General features: G+C 45.5%; 1 protein-coding gene across 1 annotated transcript in view; it reads left to right on the forward strand.

Moving 5' to 3' along the window:
• The first annotated feature begins 6897 nt into the window (after positions 1 to 6897).
• The window catches only part of LOC144947334 (SLIT-ROBO Rho GTPase-activating protein 1-like), a 55330-nt gene continuing 47221 nt past the window's right edge, over positions 6898 to 15006 (forward strand). The window contains exon 1 of the mRNA XM_078876598.1: positions 6898 to 7429. Within this exon, the coding sequence (XP_078732724.1) occupies positions 7357 to 7429 (73 nt within the window). The 5' untranslated portion in view covers positions 6898 to 7356. The remainder of the gene's footprint in view (positions 7430 to 15006) is intronic.

The raw sequence follows: 15006 nt of genomic DNA on the forward strand, positions 1-15006 counted from the left end.
ATTTTATTTTATACCCACGTGACTTTACCGAAAGAACCAAAAAGCATGCATTCCTGCAGTCACGAAAGCTTCACATCAATTTCAATTTCGATGCACTGCCCTCTACTGCCCACAGCGTGGCCGGGCAGCAGCCTATAACACCTGGTGTGCATGGCCGTCACCCCAAGGCCGTAATTATAATATAAATATTGGGGGGGACACGTCCCAATATTCAAATATGCTAAAAATGCCCCCCCCCCCCAATATATTGCTATACAAAAAGAAATACTATGCTATGTAAATAAAAACAACAATTTGCTAAACCTTGGCCACAATATCTGAACTTGTCTTCATATAAATCAATGCATAGATTTCTGTTTATATGATTGTGGTTATGGTTGTACTTTATTCATCACTAATCTTTGCCATTACATACAATGAAACAAGAAATGGTAAAAAAAAATAAAAACAGAGCAATGTAATACAATACACTATTAGGCATTATTGTAAAACATAAATGAAAAGTCCATCCGATGTGTTAGTGAATTTTGTAATATTTTAGGCAGGAAATTAGTTTTCAAATTTAGATTTTTTTTCTGGGTTGGGACCCCCCCAATGTTGACTCCATGGCTACGGCCTTTGGGTCACCCCATCCACGCACTAACCAGGCCCAATTCTGCTTAGCTTTCGAGATCGAGCCCATTCCGCGTTATTTAGAGATTACGTTACAAGCTTACATTTTAATGGCTGGGAGCTAATATATGACCAAAGCAATAGCTTTTGTTAACTAATTTTGCAGAACAATGAACTTAACAGATGTAGATTACACACATTGTACTCTGTGTGTGTGCGTGTAAATATATGAAATGCTATTCATTGGTCATTATTCAATTTGTGCAGTGGAAATTCCACGTTCATATGGCCCGAGCCAGTCCATCCGTAGGACAACTGCCATTCATTGACTCCCTCCCCCCCTTGAGTGGCACATTCCTGCCAACTGTGTGCTCATTTTATCCACCCGAGATGATGATGATGGTGATGATGATGCTTTACAAAATGCCATTTCACTCTTAACCATCGTCAAAAAACGCTTCTGTAAATTAAAATGTGCTTGTGTGCTCCCTACGATGGTTAAATAAAGGATTTTTTGAATGCCATCATCATGTTGTTGTTGCTGTGCTTTCAAAGCACCTCGTGTGCTGGTTGTGAAGGCCAGGCTCACAGCGGATTGCAACCCGATTGCGTGCTACCAGGTGGCGTGCAACTGATTGCAACCCGATTGCGTGCAACTGAATCGCAATCGGTTGCACGCAACCGAATCGCAATCAGTTGCGTGCAACCCAGTTGCGTGCAACATAACCGCAACCGGTTGCGTGCGTGCAACTGAGTAGCAATCGGTCGCTCGGTTTCCCGAACAGCTGACAACTGGCTTCTAATCCAGTGTTCAGTCGCCTGTGATCAAACCGGATTCTCGAGTGCGGTGAAAGTCGATGGTGTCAGCCAAAGCACCAAAATTAAACTTCAAAGTTATCCATTTGGTCCTGCACTTAAATGCCGTGTTGGCTAAGAGGGGAGGCGCTTACCAATAGCGTGTGGTAGTACAATGGGTACCGTAACTGCAGGCTTCATACCGCACTTGCAAGCCTGTGACGAGGCATTTATCCAGCAGTGGATTGACGGAAGGGGTCGTGAAAACTGACTGTACGTGTGCAACAATCTCGTTTACGGAGTGGCAGGGCTTTTGCTGACGTATCTCGGGTTAAAGTTCAACATTCAGGTTAATGATTAAACACGTTGCTAATTACCGAGGTCAGACTGTACACGCTACGTATAATATACATGAGACAGAACTCTGTTTTTCTGTATATCCACATATAATAAGAATTAAACAATATATTTCATTTTCAATCCCATACTTTTTGAGGACTAAAGAAGGCTTTGTCTGTTACCCAAGAGCTCCTCTTGGCGAAACTATTCGCACGCCCTATTTACAAAAAATCCGCCCGTCAGAAAACATTTCTCAACTGTAACGAACAACCCCAATATTCAAATATGCTCAAAATGTCCCCCCAAATATATTGCTATAAAATAGATTCATGTTGATATGATTGTGGTTATGGTTGTACTTTATTAATCCCCAATCTCTGCCATTACATACATGAAACAAGAAAAGGTAAAAAAGAAAAAACAGAGCAATGTAATACAATACACTAGTAGACATTATTGTAAAAAAATAAATAAAAAGTCCGTCCCATGTGTTAGTGAAATTTGTTAAATATCTTAGGCAGGAAATGGCATGAAATTCGTTTTAAAGTTTAGATTTGGTTCAATCTTAATCTTGGTGATATCTGTCTGCTAATATGTCTGTCTATAGTTTTCTGGTTAGATTTTTTTGTTGCTATTTCATTAATACCTGATGATGATTGCTTGTGTTGCAATCGAAACGTCGTATGCTATTATTTAATTTATGATTTTATCTTTATACGTGACTTTACCGAAAGAACCAAAGAATTTAGATTTGGTCCCCCCCCAATGTTGACTCCATGGCTACGGCCTTCGAACAACCCCACACGTGCTTTAAAAACGTGACCGTCCGTCTTTCTTGCCTCCAAGCAGCCACCCCATGTTATTACAATACATGAGTGTCCCTCGCTTTATGCGGTAGTAGTAGATGCGTTCCACAAACAGGCCGCACAAAGCGAAACCGCACGGGGAGACATCTGCCTGCCGAGAGGCGCACGCATCACACAAATACAATGTTGTCACACGTCCCAACGTATAGCCTCATGTCGAGTGAATTCACACGTCTCAGAGCGAAATGTGGGGAGAAATAGGTAGAAATAGAATTTGATTTAAAGTTTTCGTGACTGCAGGGATTCATATATAATAAAAGTATAAATTTTGTTTATTGTTTGATTGTTTCCCTTCTACGTGACTTTACCGAAAGAACCAATAATATTTCGATTTAAAGCTTTCGTGACTGCAGGGATTCATCTTCTTGGTTCTTTCGGTAAAGTCACGTAGAAGGGAAATAATAAAATAATATAAATAAAACATAATAAGATTATTCTCACGACGTTTCGGCCACAACGCAAGCAGCCGTCCTCAGGTGAAGAACAGAAAAGACAGACCTGTTCTTCACCTGAGGATGGCTGCTTGCGTTGTGGCCGAAACGTCGTGAGAATTATTTGATTATGTTATATTTTTATTATTTTATTATTTCCCGTCTACGTGACTTTACCGAAAGAACCAAGAAGATGAACCAAGAATATAATAGGTAGAAATAGGATAGCAGCGTTTACGCGAAATCGCACAAACCGAACCGGCATAAAGCGAGGGTAAACCTGTATAATATGATTCTGATCAGGCCCCACGGCATAAACATCTAGTCTCCAACTCGTGTTATTTGCTTTTTCTCTCTCATCTACTGACCTCTCTGTGCTATGAAGGACCATTGCCTAAAACGTCGCCTATTATATATGTACACTAGCCTGTAGCCCGTCCAAGGACAGGCGTATTGCAGTAAATCTGAAGCTTGCAAGTGAAAAGCAGAGCGCGACGTCATATCCATCGCATCAATTCGTGTGCAATTTGTAAGGGCGCGGTGACACAGACCTATTTCATTTAAAAGTGATAATTCCTTGTTCATCGTGACGTCCCTTTTACTTTGATGTCTCAACAGCGCTACGGAGACCACGTGACGTGAGGGTTCTGCCTTTGCAGTGAGGGTTGTGAGTTGACGCCGAGGAGGGGGGAGGAGACGCCTCGCCCCCCCCCACCCCATGTGGAGTGACGTCACCAGCTAATTATTATTAATGAGGGGGGGTCCATTTGGAGGACGTCACCTGGTCATAATTATTAATGAGGGGGGGTGTTTTATGTGGAGTGACGTCACCCGCTCATGATTATTAATGAGGGGGGGTGCTCCATGTGGAGTGACGTCACCCGCTCATGATTATTAATGAGGGGGGGTGCTCCATGTGGAGTGACGTCACCCGCTAATTATTATTAATGAGGGGGGGTGCTCCATGTGGAGTGACGTCACCCGCTCATGATTATTAATGAGGGGGGGTGCTCCATGTGGAGTGACGTCACCTGCTCATGATTATTAATGAGGGGGGGTGCTCCATGTGGAGTGACGTCACCCGCTCATGATTATTAATGAGGGGGGGTGTTCGATGTGGAGTGACGTCACCCGCTCATGATTATTAATGAGGGGGGGTGCTCCATGTGGAGTGACGTCATCTGCTCCCGCTCACGGCCAACACCGGTGGCGATAATTACCTGAACCGGTCCAAGACCTCCCCTAGGTCGACTCGGCCACAAATGAGTAAACCCGGCATCGTGCGTAAAAAAAACCATCGCCAACGGGGAGACAAAGGCGGCCGGGCGTGGTAGCTGTCCACCCACCCCCTCGCGTGCCGTGCCGGCCTTCATAGGTGCTCGCTGACAGCACTTGCCCCAACAGTCTGTTAAGGCTACCCGAGGGATCTTTGTCTTGTGTACATCTCCTACCGTCTGTTAAGGCTATAGGGGGTTGATCTTGGGTTTCGTTGCAAAGTATCAAGGGGCCGTCCATAAATGACGTCACGCGATTTTGGACGATTTTTTACCCCCCCCCCTCAAATATGACGTCACAAAGCTCTGCCTGCCCCCCCCCAAAGAAAACATGCTTCAAATCGCTTTAAACTATTGTCATTGTAGTGCGTATTCAATGTGGCGCTTCACTCGAATGTAGTAGTGGTGTTATAACTATTCTATATTTATTTAAAGTTGCGCATTTTGATGTGACGTCACATTTCTCCCCCCCCCCCCCTCGTCACACATCGTCACAAATGTTTGACCCCCCCCCCCCAGGTGCGTGACGTCATTTATGGACGGCCCCCAATCTGTCTATATCTTATCTCCCTGTGTGTTCGTTCCCCCTTTGTCGCACGACAAAGCGAGCTCGATCGAGACCTCGAACGACCACGAGGGGCCGCAATTCGCCCTCGATGTCGGCGCGTGAGCCAGCGGTGGAAATTCCACGTTCTCATGGCGGCGACAAGTACGTTGGTTGTTCTCACCCCCTCCCCTAAACCGTCCAGGACGAGCCGTGTGCGGAATGGAACCGCGACGAAGTGGCGAGGTTGGGAAGAAACAAACTTTGTCATCACCCAGCCAATACCACCTCACCATCCATCCCTTCTGTCACCATCGCTATGAACACCACCAAACACCACCACCACGGTCTACGTCGTCATCATCACTATCACATTCACCATCATAGTTTACATTCCAACCATTGCATTAACATCGCCAACATCACCGTCAACCACACCGTTTGCATTAACATAATGTAAAAAACATTACGCAATGCTACCTATCGCCTCAATCATCTCGATTATACAGGGTGGTCCAGATGCCAACATCATCAGAAACACATTGTCCTGCGGAGGGAGCTGGTAGGAACGTTGGGTTGCTCGGTCAATGGCCTGCAGGGTCAACGGCGGCGTGGTGTATTCCGCAAATATGCCCGACTGCGAGGGCGGGCACAAGCCGGCGTGAGTAGGTTAAACGTTGAGTTTTATAAGGGCACCACGGGGTGACCAGCCCCTCCCCACTCAGCCCCCACCCCCCCACCCAGCCCCACCCTCCCCACCCCACCCAGCCCCACCCTCCCCACCCTCCCCACCCAGCCCCTCCCTCCCCACCCAGCCCCTCCCCATCAACCCCTCTCGATCCAGCCCCACCCATCCCATTTTTGGATGCACGACGGACGGACGGACACAATAATCCCCTGTGGGCTGGTGTAACCAGGAGGTTCCTACCAGTAGCAACGCCACCACTATTAACAGGTCCCTGCGGGGTGGGCTGGTAGGAACGAACACATGAATGGCTATAATAAAATGAAATGGCGGGGGTACGATACGAAGGGAGAGTTTGAGGCCTAGTTCTAGGCTTTAGGCCTATAGCTGTAGGCTTTCGGCCGCTGTGAGTTAATTTTTAATTTAAATGATTTAATTAAAAACTATCTCAGGGAATTATAAGGGAATGTTACACTTGTTTAGCCAGGAAAGCCTCATTGAGTCTAAAGGTTTTTGTAGGGTCCTGCCAAGTGTTTGCAGTAGGGGGCGATGTTGCTAAACCTAATCGGACATCGGACGGACGGACGATATAATCTATTGTAGGCTGAATTTCGATTTAAAGCTTTCGTGACTGCAGGGATTCATCTTCTTGGTTCTTTCGGTAAAGTCACGTAGAAGGGAATTGTTTTATTATGTTTTATTTTTATTATTTTATTGTAGGCTGGTTCACTTCGTTCCTACCAGTAAAATCTCCTCATCCACATCATCATCACCACCACCACCACCACGATAATCATCATCATCATCGCAAGTGTCCTACGATTTACGGACACACAATATAATATTAGATACGGAGTTAAGTGGCGAGCTTATTCGTTAATTCTGTACTTTAAACATTCAAGAAATGTTAGCGGCTTATGCACGTTACTCGACACATTCTCATGATAATTATGAGACCCCTCCTATAACATTTGGGGCCGTCCATAAATGACGTCACACACCTAGGGGGGAGGGGGGGGTCAGACATTTGTGACGATGTGTGACGATGGGGGGGCGGGGTTTTAGAAATGTGACGTCACATCAAAATGCGCAACTTTAAATAAATATAGACAACACGTTCTACTTAGTTAAATTGACTTTTAAATAAATGTTTTCTCCTACAACATCAGAGTGCAGCGCCACATTAAACACGCACTACAATGACAATAGCTTAAAGCGATTTGAAGCATGTTTTATTTTTTGTGACGTCATATTCGAGGGGGGGGTCGAACTTTTTGTGACGTCACGTGACGATGAGGGGGGAGGGGTCAAAAATCGCCCATAATCGCGTGACGTCATTTATGGACGGCCCCTTTGCCGCTTGCTAAGGCGGCGGCTGCTGAACCGCGTTACGAAGCGTCGCATTGTAACGACAACCATTGCCAGCAAAAGGTCAACAACTCTGCTGTTTAACCTCCTCCCGCCTCCTCCTTTGAGTTTGTTTAATCGATTCGGCCGAGGGGATTGCGCAACGCCTGCGTTGGTGGTTTGTGACCTCCCTTTTAAGGGGGGGGTGGTGAGTGAGTGAGGTGACGTGAAACACATTTTTTATTTATTTTATTTGTTTTAAAGCTGCAATTCTACTTTTTCTAAGTCGCGATCCCGCGAAAGGGGGTGTGAAAAAGAAAGCGGTCGGCTAAGTTTTAACAACAGCAACAAACAACAACAACAACAGCAACAAACAACAACAGCAGCAGCAACAACAACAACTCGGCTCCAAGCGAGTTTGTAAAGCTTTTAAAAGTTGTACAATTCGTGCATCTTGGTCGTCATGAACCAGCAACGCTACAAGATGAGAGACTCCGGCAAGGAACTTCTCGCTCAACACGAGGCTCAAATGAAAGGTGGGAAACACAAGATTCATAACGTGTGTCGACATTGTTGTTGTTGTTTTTTAATAATTATCGTCGTCATCAAACCATGGTCAATCCGCTGCTGGATGAAGGCCTCTCTCGTACCCCGCCATCACCACAACACCACCACCACAACACCACCAGCACAACAACACCACCACAACACCACCAGCACAACACCACCAGCACAACACCACCACCACAACACCACCAAACCCCTCCCACCACCACCACACCACCACCACAACACCACCACCACAACACCACCACCAAACCCCCCCAACACCACCACCACCACAACACCACCACCACAACACCACCACCACCAAACCCCTCCCACCACCACAACACCACCACAACACCACCACCACCAAACCCCCCCAATACCACCACCACCACAACACCACCACCAAACCCCCCCAACACCACCACCACCAAACCCCACTACCACCACCACACTCGTCCGATTTAATCCATCGCTCCATCTCCTCCGTCTCTCTGTGTCTGTCCTCTCTGGCTACCCACACACACTCAAGAAGTCTCCACCACAAGCAACACACACAACACAAACTACACACACACAACACAACACACACAACACACACAAACTACACAACACACACAACACAAACTACACACACAACACACACAACACACACAACACAAACTACACACACAACACACACAACACACACAACACAAACTACACACAACACACAACGCAACACACAACACAAACTACTCACACACAACACACACAACACACACAACACAAACTACACACACAACACACAACACACACACAACACACAACACAAACTACACACACACAACACAAACTACACACACACACACAACACACACACAACACACACAACACAAACTACACACACACAACACAAACTACACACACACACACAACACTCACAACACAAACTACACACACAACACAAACTACACACACACAACACAAACTACACACACACACACAACACTCACAACACAAACTACACACACAACACAAACTACACAAACAACACAACAAACACAACACAAACTACACACACAACACACACAACACAAACTACAACACACTCAACACACACACACATACAACACACACAACACAAACTACACACACAACACACACAACACAACACACACAACACACACACAACACACACAACACAAACTACACATACACACACAACACTCACAACACAAACTACACACACAACACAAACTACACAAACAACACAACAAACACAACACAAACTACACACACAACACACACAACACAAACTACAACACACTCAACACACACACACATACAACACACACAACACAAACTACACACACAACACACACAACACACAAACTACACACACAACACACACAACACAAACTACAACACACTCAACACACACAACACAAACACTCGTCACGATGCGTCTATTTAAGCATTCGTACGCGCCGCACTTTTAATCGGCGCGTTCCTCCTCCTCCATCGCTACAACTTATTTAGACGTTGTCCATGCACACTGTTGTACAGACGAGGTTATAGCTGTTGTTGTTGTTGTTAGCGAGCTCCTGTTGAAGGCTGCACAAAGTCACAGACTGTCGGGGCAAGTGCTGTGAGCACATTTGAAGGTCGACACCACGACCGGCCGCCTTTGTCTCCCCTAGCGACGATGTTTACTACACACCGCACCCCAGGTACTCATTTGAGGCTGAGTCGACCTAGGGGGGAGCCACAGGGGGTGTTCAGAGAATCGTCGCTTGGTGTTGGTGGCCGTGAACGGGAATCGAACTCAAGAGTGTCCGGGTTCGTATCGCAGCGCGCTAACCGCTGCACCACCGCTCCCCACTTAACAAAACAAAGTTCCCCCGTGTAGCCTTTACAGACTGTTGGGGCAAGTGCTGTTAGCGACTAACACCTATGAAGGTCGGCACGGTTCGCACACGAGGGGTGGTCGGTACCACGCCCGGCCGCCTTTGTCTCCCCGAGCGGCGATGTTTACTCACACACCGCACCTCAGGTACACATTTGAGGCTGAGTCGACCTAGGGGGGAGCCACAGGAAACCGGTTCAGAGAATCGTCGCTTGGTGTTGGTGGTCGTAATCGAACTCAAAAGTGTCCGCCGGGTTCGTATCGCAGCGCGCTAACCGCAGCACCACCGCTCCCCACCTAACAAAACAAAGTTCCCCCGTGTAGCCTTTACAGACTGTTGGGGCAAGTGCTGTTAGCGAGCAGCACCTATGAAGCAGAGGTCGCAAACGGGTTTTGATTCCTTACCCGTACCCAGGTAGACGGAGTGTGTAATTGTTAAGATGTATGTCTTGTTTAACAGGACAGTAGTGAATGCGTTCACAGCTAACAGGTTAAAGGTCAGTAGTCAAAGTTATTTCCTCGTCACACGAGTATTTAAGTGGCATAACGTGGTCATCCTTCAACAACCCCGTGCAAGTGGCGGAAATTCCACATTCCTAAGTTGAGGGCGAGTTAAAATCGTGTTGTTGTTACTGTCTGTGTAACTTCAAGCTCGACACACTGATCAACAGCAGCAATTTGTGTGTGTGGTCTTTAAAGGAACCATGTAAAATCGGCGATGTTTCGGGCAATGGACCCTTCTTAATGGCACGTGATGTGACTTGATGGCTGAAACTGACTCCAGGCAGTCCTCTATTTACGATGGAGATGCGTTACGACGGCCCCATCGTCAGTCGGAAATAGCGTAAGTTGAAGATGGCCTAGCCTGCCCAGGAGTCTTAAAGAATGGTGATAATTTAGCGAAACAGAGCAATTTACAGTACCGTACTGTATAAACTATATAGTGTGTGTATTTATTAATTGCAATACTGTATTGCGCAGTAAAATGTAAAGCAAAAAAAGCCAAGGGCAATTCTTAGCCTACCTATATGAACTGCAATTTAATAGAAAGTTTTTTCAGGAAACAATCCTACCTGCTATAAAAATAAATAAATAAACTTTTTACATTCTGTATCGTACGTACGAAATTTTAAATATTTAACAATTTTGTCTTATCGCCATCGTAAGATCGAAATATCGCAAGTCGGACCCCATTGTAACTCGGGGACTACCTGTATTTGGTGATAGGTTAAGTTGTACGCCTTTGGGCGTCATCTGGTCCAACACCAATGGAGACTAGGCTCTAAGAAAAGCTGTCTCGGGTGTGGACCAATCAACTTCAAGGACAGTGCATATCATTATCATTATCTGAGTTTATTTTTGTTTGCATTTTGACTGCTTGTGTTGTGGTTATTGCAAACATGATGCCTTGTATAAAGGTGTCAGTTTTTGTACCAGTTGAAAGGGTAAAAACCTGTTACTATATTTTGCCACTGGTAAAGGAGGTCTCATAGTGTAAATCAGGGGTCCTCAAACTACGGCCCGCGGGCCACATGCGGCCCGCCGAGGACATTTATCCGGCCCATGGTCACTAATTGGGCTGCGCTGGTGAACACTAATTGGGCTGCGCTGGTGAGCACTCATTGGGCTGCGGTGGTGGGCACTGGCCCCCTGTTTAAAAAGTTTGAGGACCCCTGGTGTAAATACTTACCCTGAGCTCTCAATACTCTGATAGTGCGCTGTCTTTGAGTTGTACGCCTTTTGGTGTCATCTGGTCCAACATCAATGGAGACTAGGCTCTAAGAAAAGCTGTCTCTGGTGTGGACCAATCAACTTCAAGGACAGTGCATATCATTATCAGAGTTGTTTATTTTTGTTTGCATTTTGACTGCTTGTGTTGTGGTTATTGCAAACATGATGCCTTGTATAAAGGTGTCAGTTTTTGTACCAGTTGAAAGGGTAAAAACCCATCACTATATTTTGCCACTGGTAAAGGAGATGTCTCATAGTGTATCTGTATTTGGTTATGACACAATGCTGGGCACTTAACTCCTCGGGGTGGCCGTGACATTCACGATGAACCTCCTCACCACTCACCCGACGCTCAGAATCACAAAATGTATTCGTACTGCAGGAGGAATCCGATAAGCTATGAAGCTCTTTTCACCATAGATGTCCGGTCGGGGCCGGGTAAGAACGTCACAATAAACAATACCAAAAAAGTAAAACCACGATAGGAGTGCAGAGTCCATGAAAAGCAAACACATCACCGAAAAACGTAAAATTTAACTAAACCATCTTCATCCTGACACATTCACCTGACACACTCACCTTGACACACTCACCCTGACACACTCACCTTGACACACTCACCACACTCACCCTGAAACACTCACCCTGACACACTCACCCTGACACACTCACCACACTCACCCTGACACACTCACCCTGACACACTCACTACACTCACCTTGACACACTCACCTTGACACACTCACCTGACACACTCACCTTGACACACTCACCTGGACACACTCACCACACTCACCTGACACACTCACCCTTACACACTCACCCTGACACACTCACCCTGACACACTCACCCTGACACACTCACCCTGACACACTCACCTGACACACTCACCCTGACACACTCACCCTGACACACACACCACACTCACCCTGACACACTCACCCTGACACACTCACCCTGACACACACACCCTGACACACACACCCTGACACACTCACCTTGACACACTCACCACACTCACCCTGACACACTCATCCTGACACACTCATCCTGACACACTCACCACACTCACCCTGACACACTCACCTTGACACACTCACCCTGACACACTCACCTGAGACCACCCACAGTGGTAATAAGACGCTCACACATGATTAATTTAGTCATACATCACATTACATACACGAGTGTTATTGAAACGCCACGCTTATTAAACGTACCAAACACTGACACACACAGATTCTGTAATTGTCACGGTTACCGTTTGTTTATACATTGGTAAAACAAAGACAAAGATCCCCCGTGTAGCCTTAACAGACTGTTGGGGCAAGTGCTGTTAGCGAGCACCTATGAAGGCCGGCACGGCACACGAGAGGGGGGTGGGTGGCCAGCCCCATGCGTCTCCCAAGTGGTGATGTTTACACACCGCACCGGGTACTCATTCGAGGCTGAGTCGACCTAGGGGAGGCCCAGGACCGGTTTAGATAGTCGTCACTGGTGTTGGCCGTGAGCGGGAGTCGAACTCGGGTCGCCGGGTTAAGTAGCGCAGTGTAGCGCTAGCCGCTGCACCACCGCTCCCCACACACACACACTAAAACACACACACACCACAAACACAGACACTAAAAACACACACACACACCATAAACACACACACACCATAAACACACACACTATAAAAACACACACACACACCATAAACACACACACCATAAAAACACACACACACACCATAAACACACACACTATAAAAAAACACACACACACCATAAAAACACACACACACCATAAAAAAACACACACACCATAAACACACACACTATAAAAACACACACACACCATAAACACACACACCATAAAAACACACACACACCATAAACACACACACCATAAAAACACACACACACCATAAACACACACACTATAAAAACACACACACACCATAAACACACACACACCATAAACACACACACACCATAAAAACACACACACACCGTAAAAACACACACACACCATAAAAACGCACACATACTAAAAACACACACACACCATAAACACACACACACTAAACACACACACTAAATACACACCATAAAAACACACACACACCGTAAAAACACACACACCGTAAAAACACACACACACCATAAACACACACACACCGTAAAAACACACACACTAAAAACACACACACCATAAAAACACACACACACCATAAAAACGCACACATACTAAAAACACACACACCATAAACACACACACACTAAACACACACACTAAATACACACCATAAAAACACACACACACCGTAAAAACACACACCATAAAAACACACACACACCATAAAAAACACACACACTAAAACACGCACACCATAAAAACACAGACTAAAGAAACACGACTCATGTGCCACACACTCTTCAACACACACACTCAAGAAACACGTGGAAAGCACACACTCACTTGAAAACAGCTCTCTATATATAAAACAAACTTACATGCTCTAGAGAAATGCAACACACACTATCTCAACAAACTGAACTTTTTATTTATTTTACCAGGTTCGGCCCACTGAGCTATATAGATCTTTTTCAGAAGCGACCTGGCCACAAATTATAGCGCAACCAAGTGGATTCTCATTTGGAAATTGCCAGCAGCCAAAAACTCTGAACGCATGTTCATTATAAATGTGGAGGGGAAAAATCCGCGTGGCTACGGAGAGGACACTCAAACCAGGCGAGGTAGTTAACATCTCCTAGCCACCGTGATGATGATGAGAGAGACACAAACTCCAAATATACAGCAGCAGGCGTCAGGGTCGGGATCGAACCCACGACCTCCTGTAGACCAGGCGAGGTAGTTAACATCTCCTAGCCACCGTGATGATGATGAGAGACACACAAACTCAAAATATACAGCAGCAGGCGTCAGGGTCGGGATCGAACCCACGACCTCCTGTACACCAGGCGAGGTGGTTAACATCTCCTAGCCACCGTGGTGATGATGATGAGAGAGAGACACGCAAACTCCAAATATACAGCAGCAGGCGTCAGGGTCGGGATCGAACCCACGACCTCCTGTACACCAGGCGAGGTAGTTAACATATCGCCACTGTTGCGACTACATGCACACTCACGCTTTCAATTAACGTATTAACACAACACACATTGTCTCGAGATACGCGTGTCAATATACGTTCAAGAAACACTTTCGCACACACACAACACACCCACCAACTATTACAAAAACAACACATGTCTACACCACACACACACTGTCGCACTCTGTCAAGAAATATCAGATAGTCAAACACACAATGTCTCGAAATAAGTACAGTAATATTAAAAACTACTTTTTTTTTAACACGCTTTCATGAAATGTACCGTACTCGTAATGGCAAAACTCCACGACTCCAGGAAGTGGCCGCAAAGCTTGCCATAACGTAACGGGCTCCGTAGTGATTTACAGGCAACGTTAGTTGAGCGTGGACAATTACACCCAAGCCAAAACATAACATAAAAAAAAGATGGTTTGAAAATATTGTTTTTATTTTGTATGATATAATATAGTATTGTCATCAGTATGACATAAGTATACCAAGTTTGCAGTCGATACCACATTGGGAAGTGGGTTACAATTGAGTTAGAAGATTTGAGGATACAACAGATAGAGTTAATAAAAAAGCGTGTAAAATAATGTTTTAAAATGTTTTTTTTTTATGATAGAATTTAGTATTGTCATCAGTATGACATACGTTTACCAAGTTTGCAGTCGATACCACATTGGGAAGTGGGTGAAAATTGAGTCACAAGATTTGAGGATACGATAATAACAACAGAGCGTGTAAAAGAACACGTGTATACTCTTAAACACAACAAAGACAAATATCCCCCGTATAGCCTTAACAGACTGTTGGGGCAAGTGCTGTTAGCGAGTACCTATGA

The sequence above is a fragment of the Lampetra fluviatilis genome, chromosome 44, assembly GCF_964198595.1.
Source record: "Lampetra fluviatilis chromosome 44, kcLamFluv1.1, whole genome shotgun sequence".
Lineage (NCBI taxonomy): Eukaryota > Metazoa > Chordata > Hyperoartia > Petromyzontiformes > Petromyzontidae > Lampetra > Lampetra fluviatilis.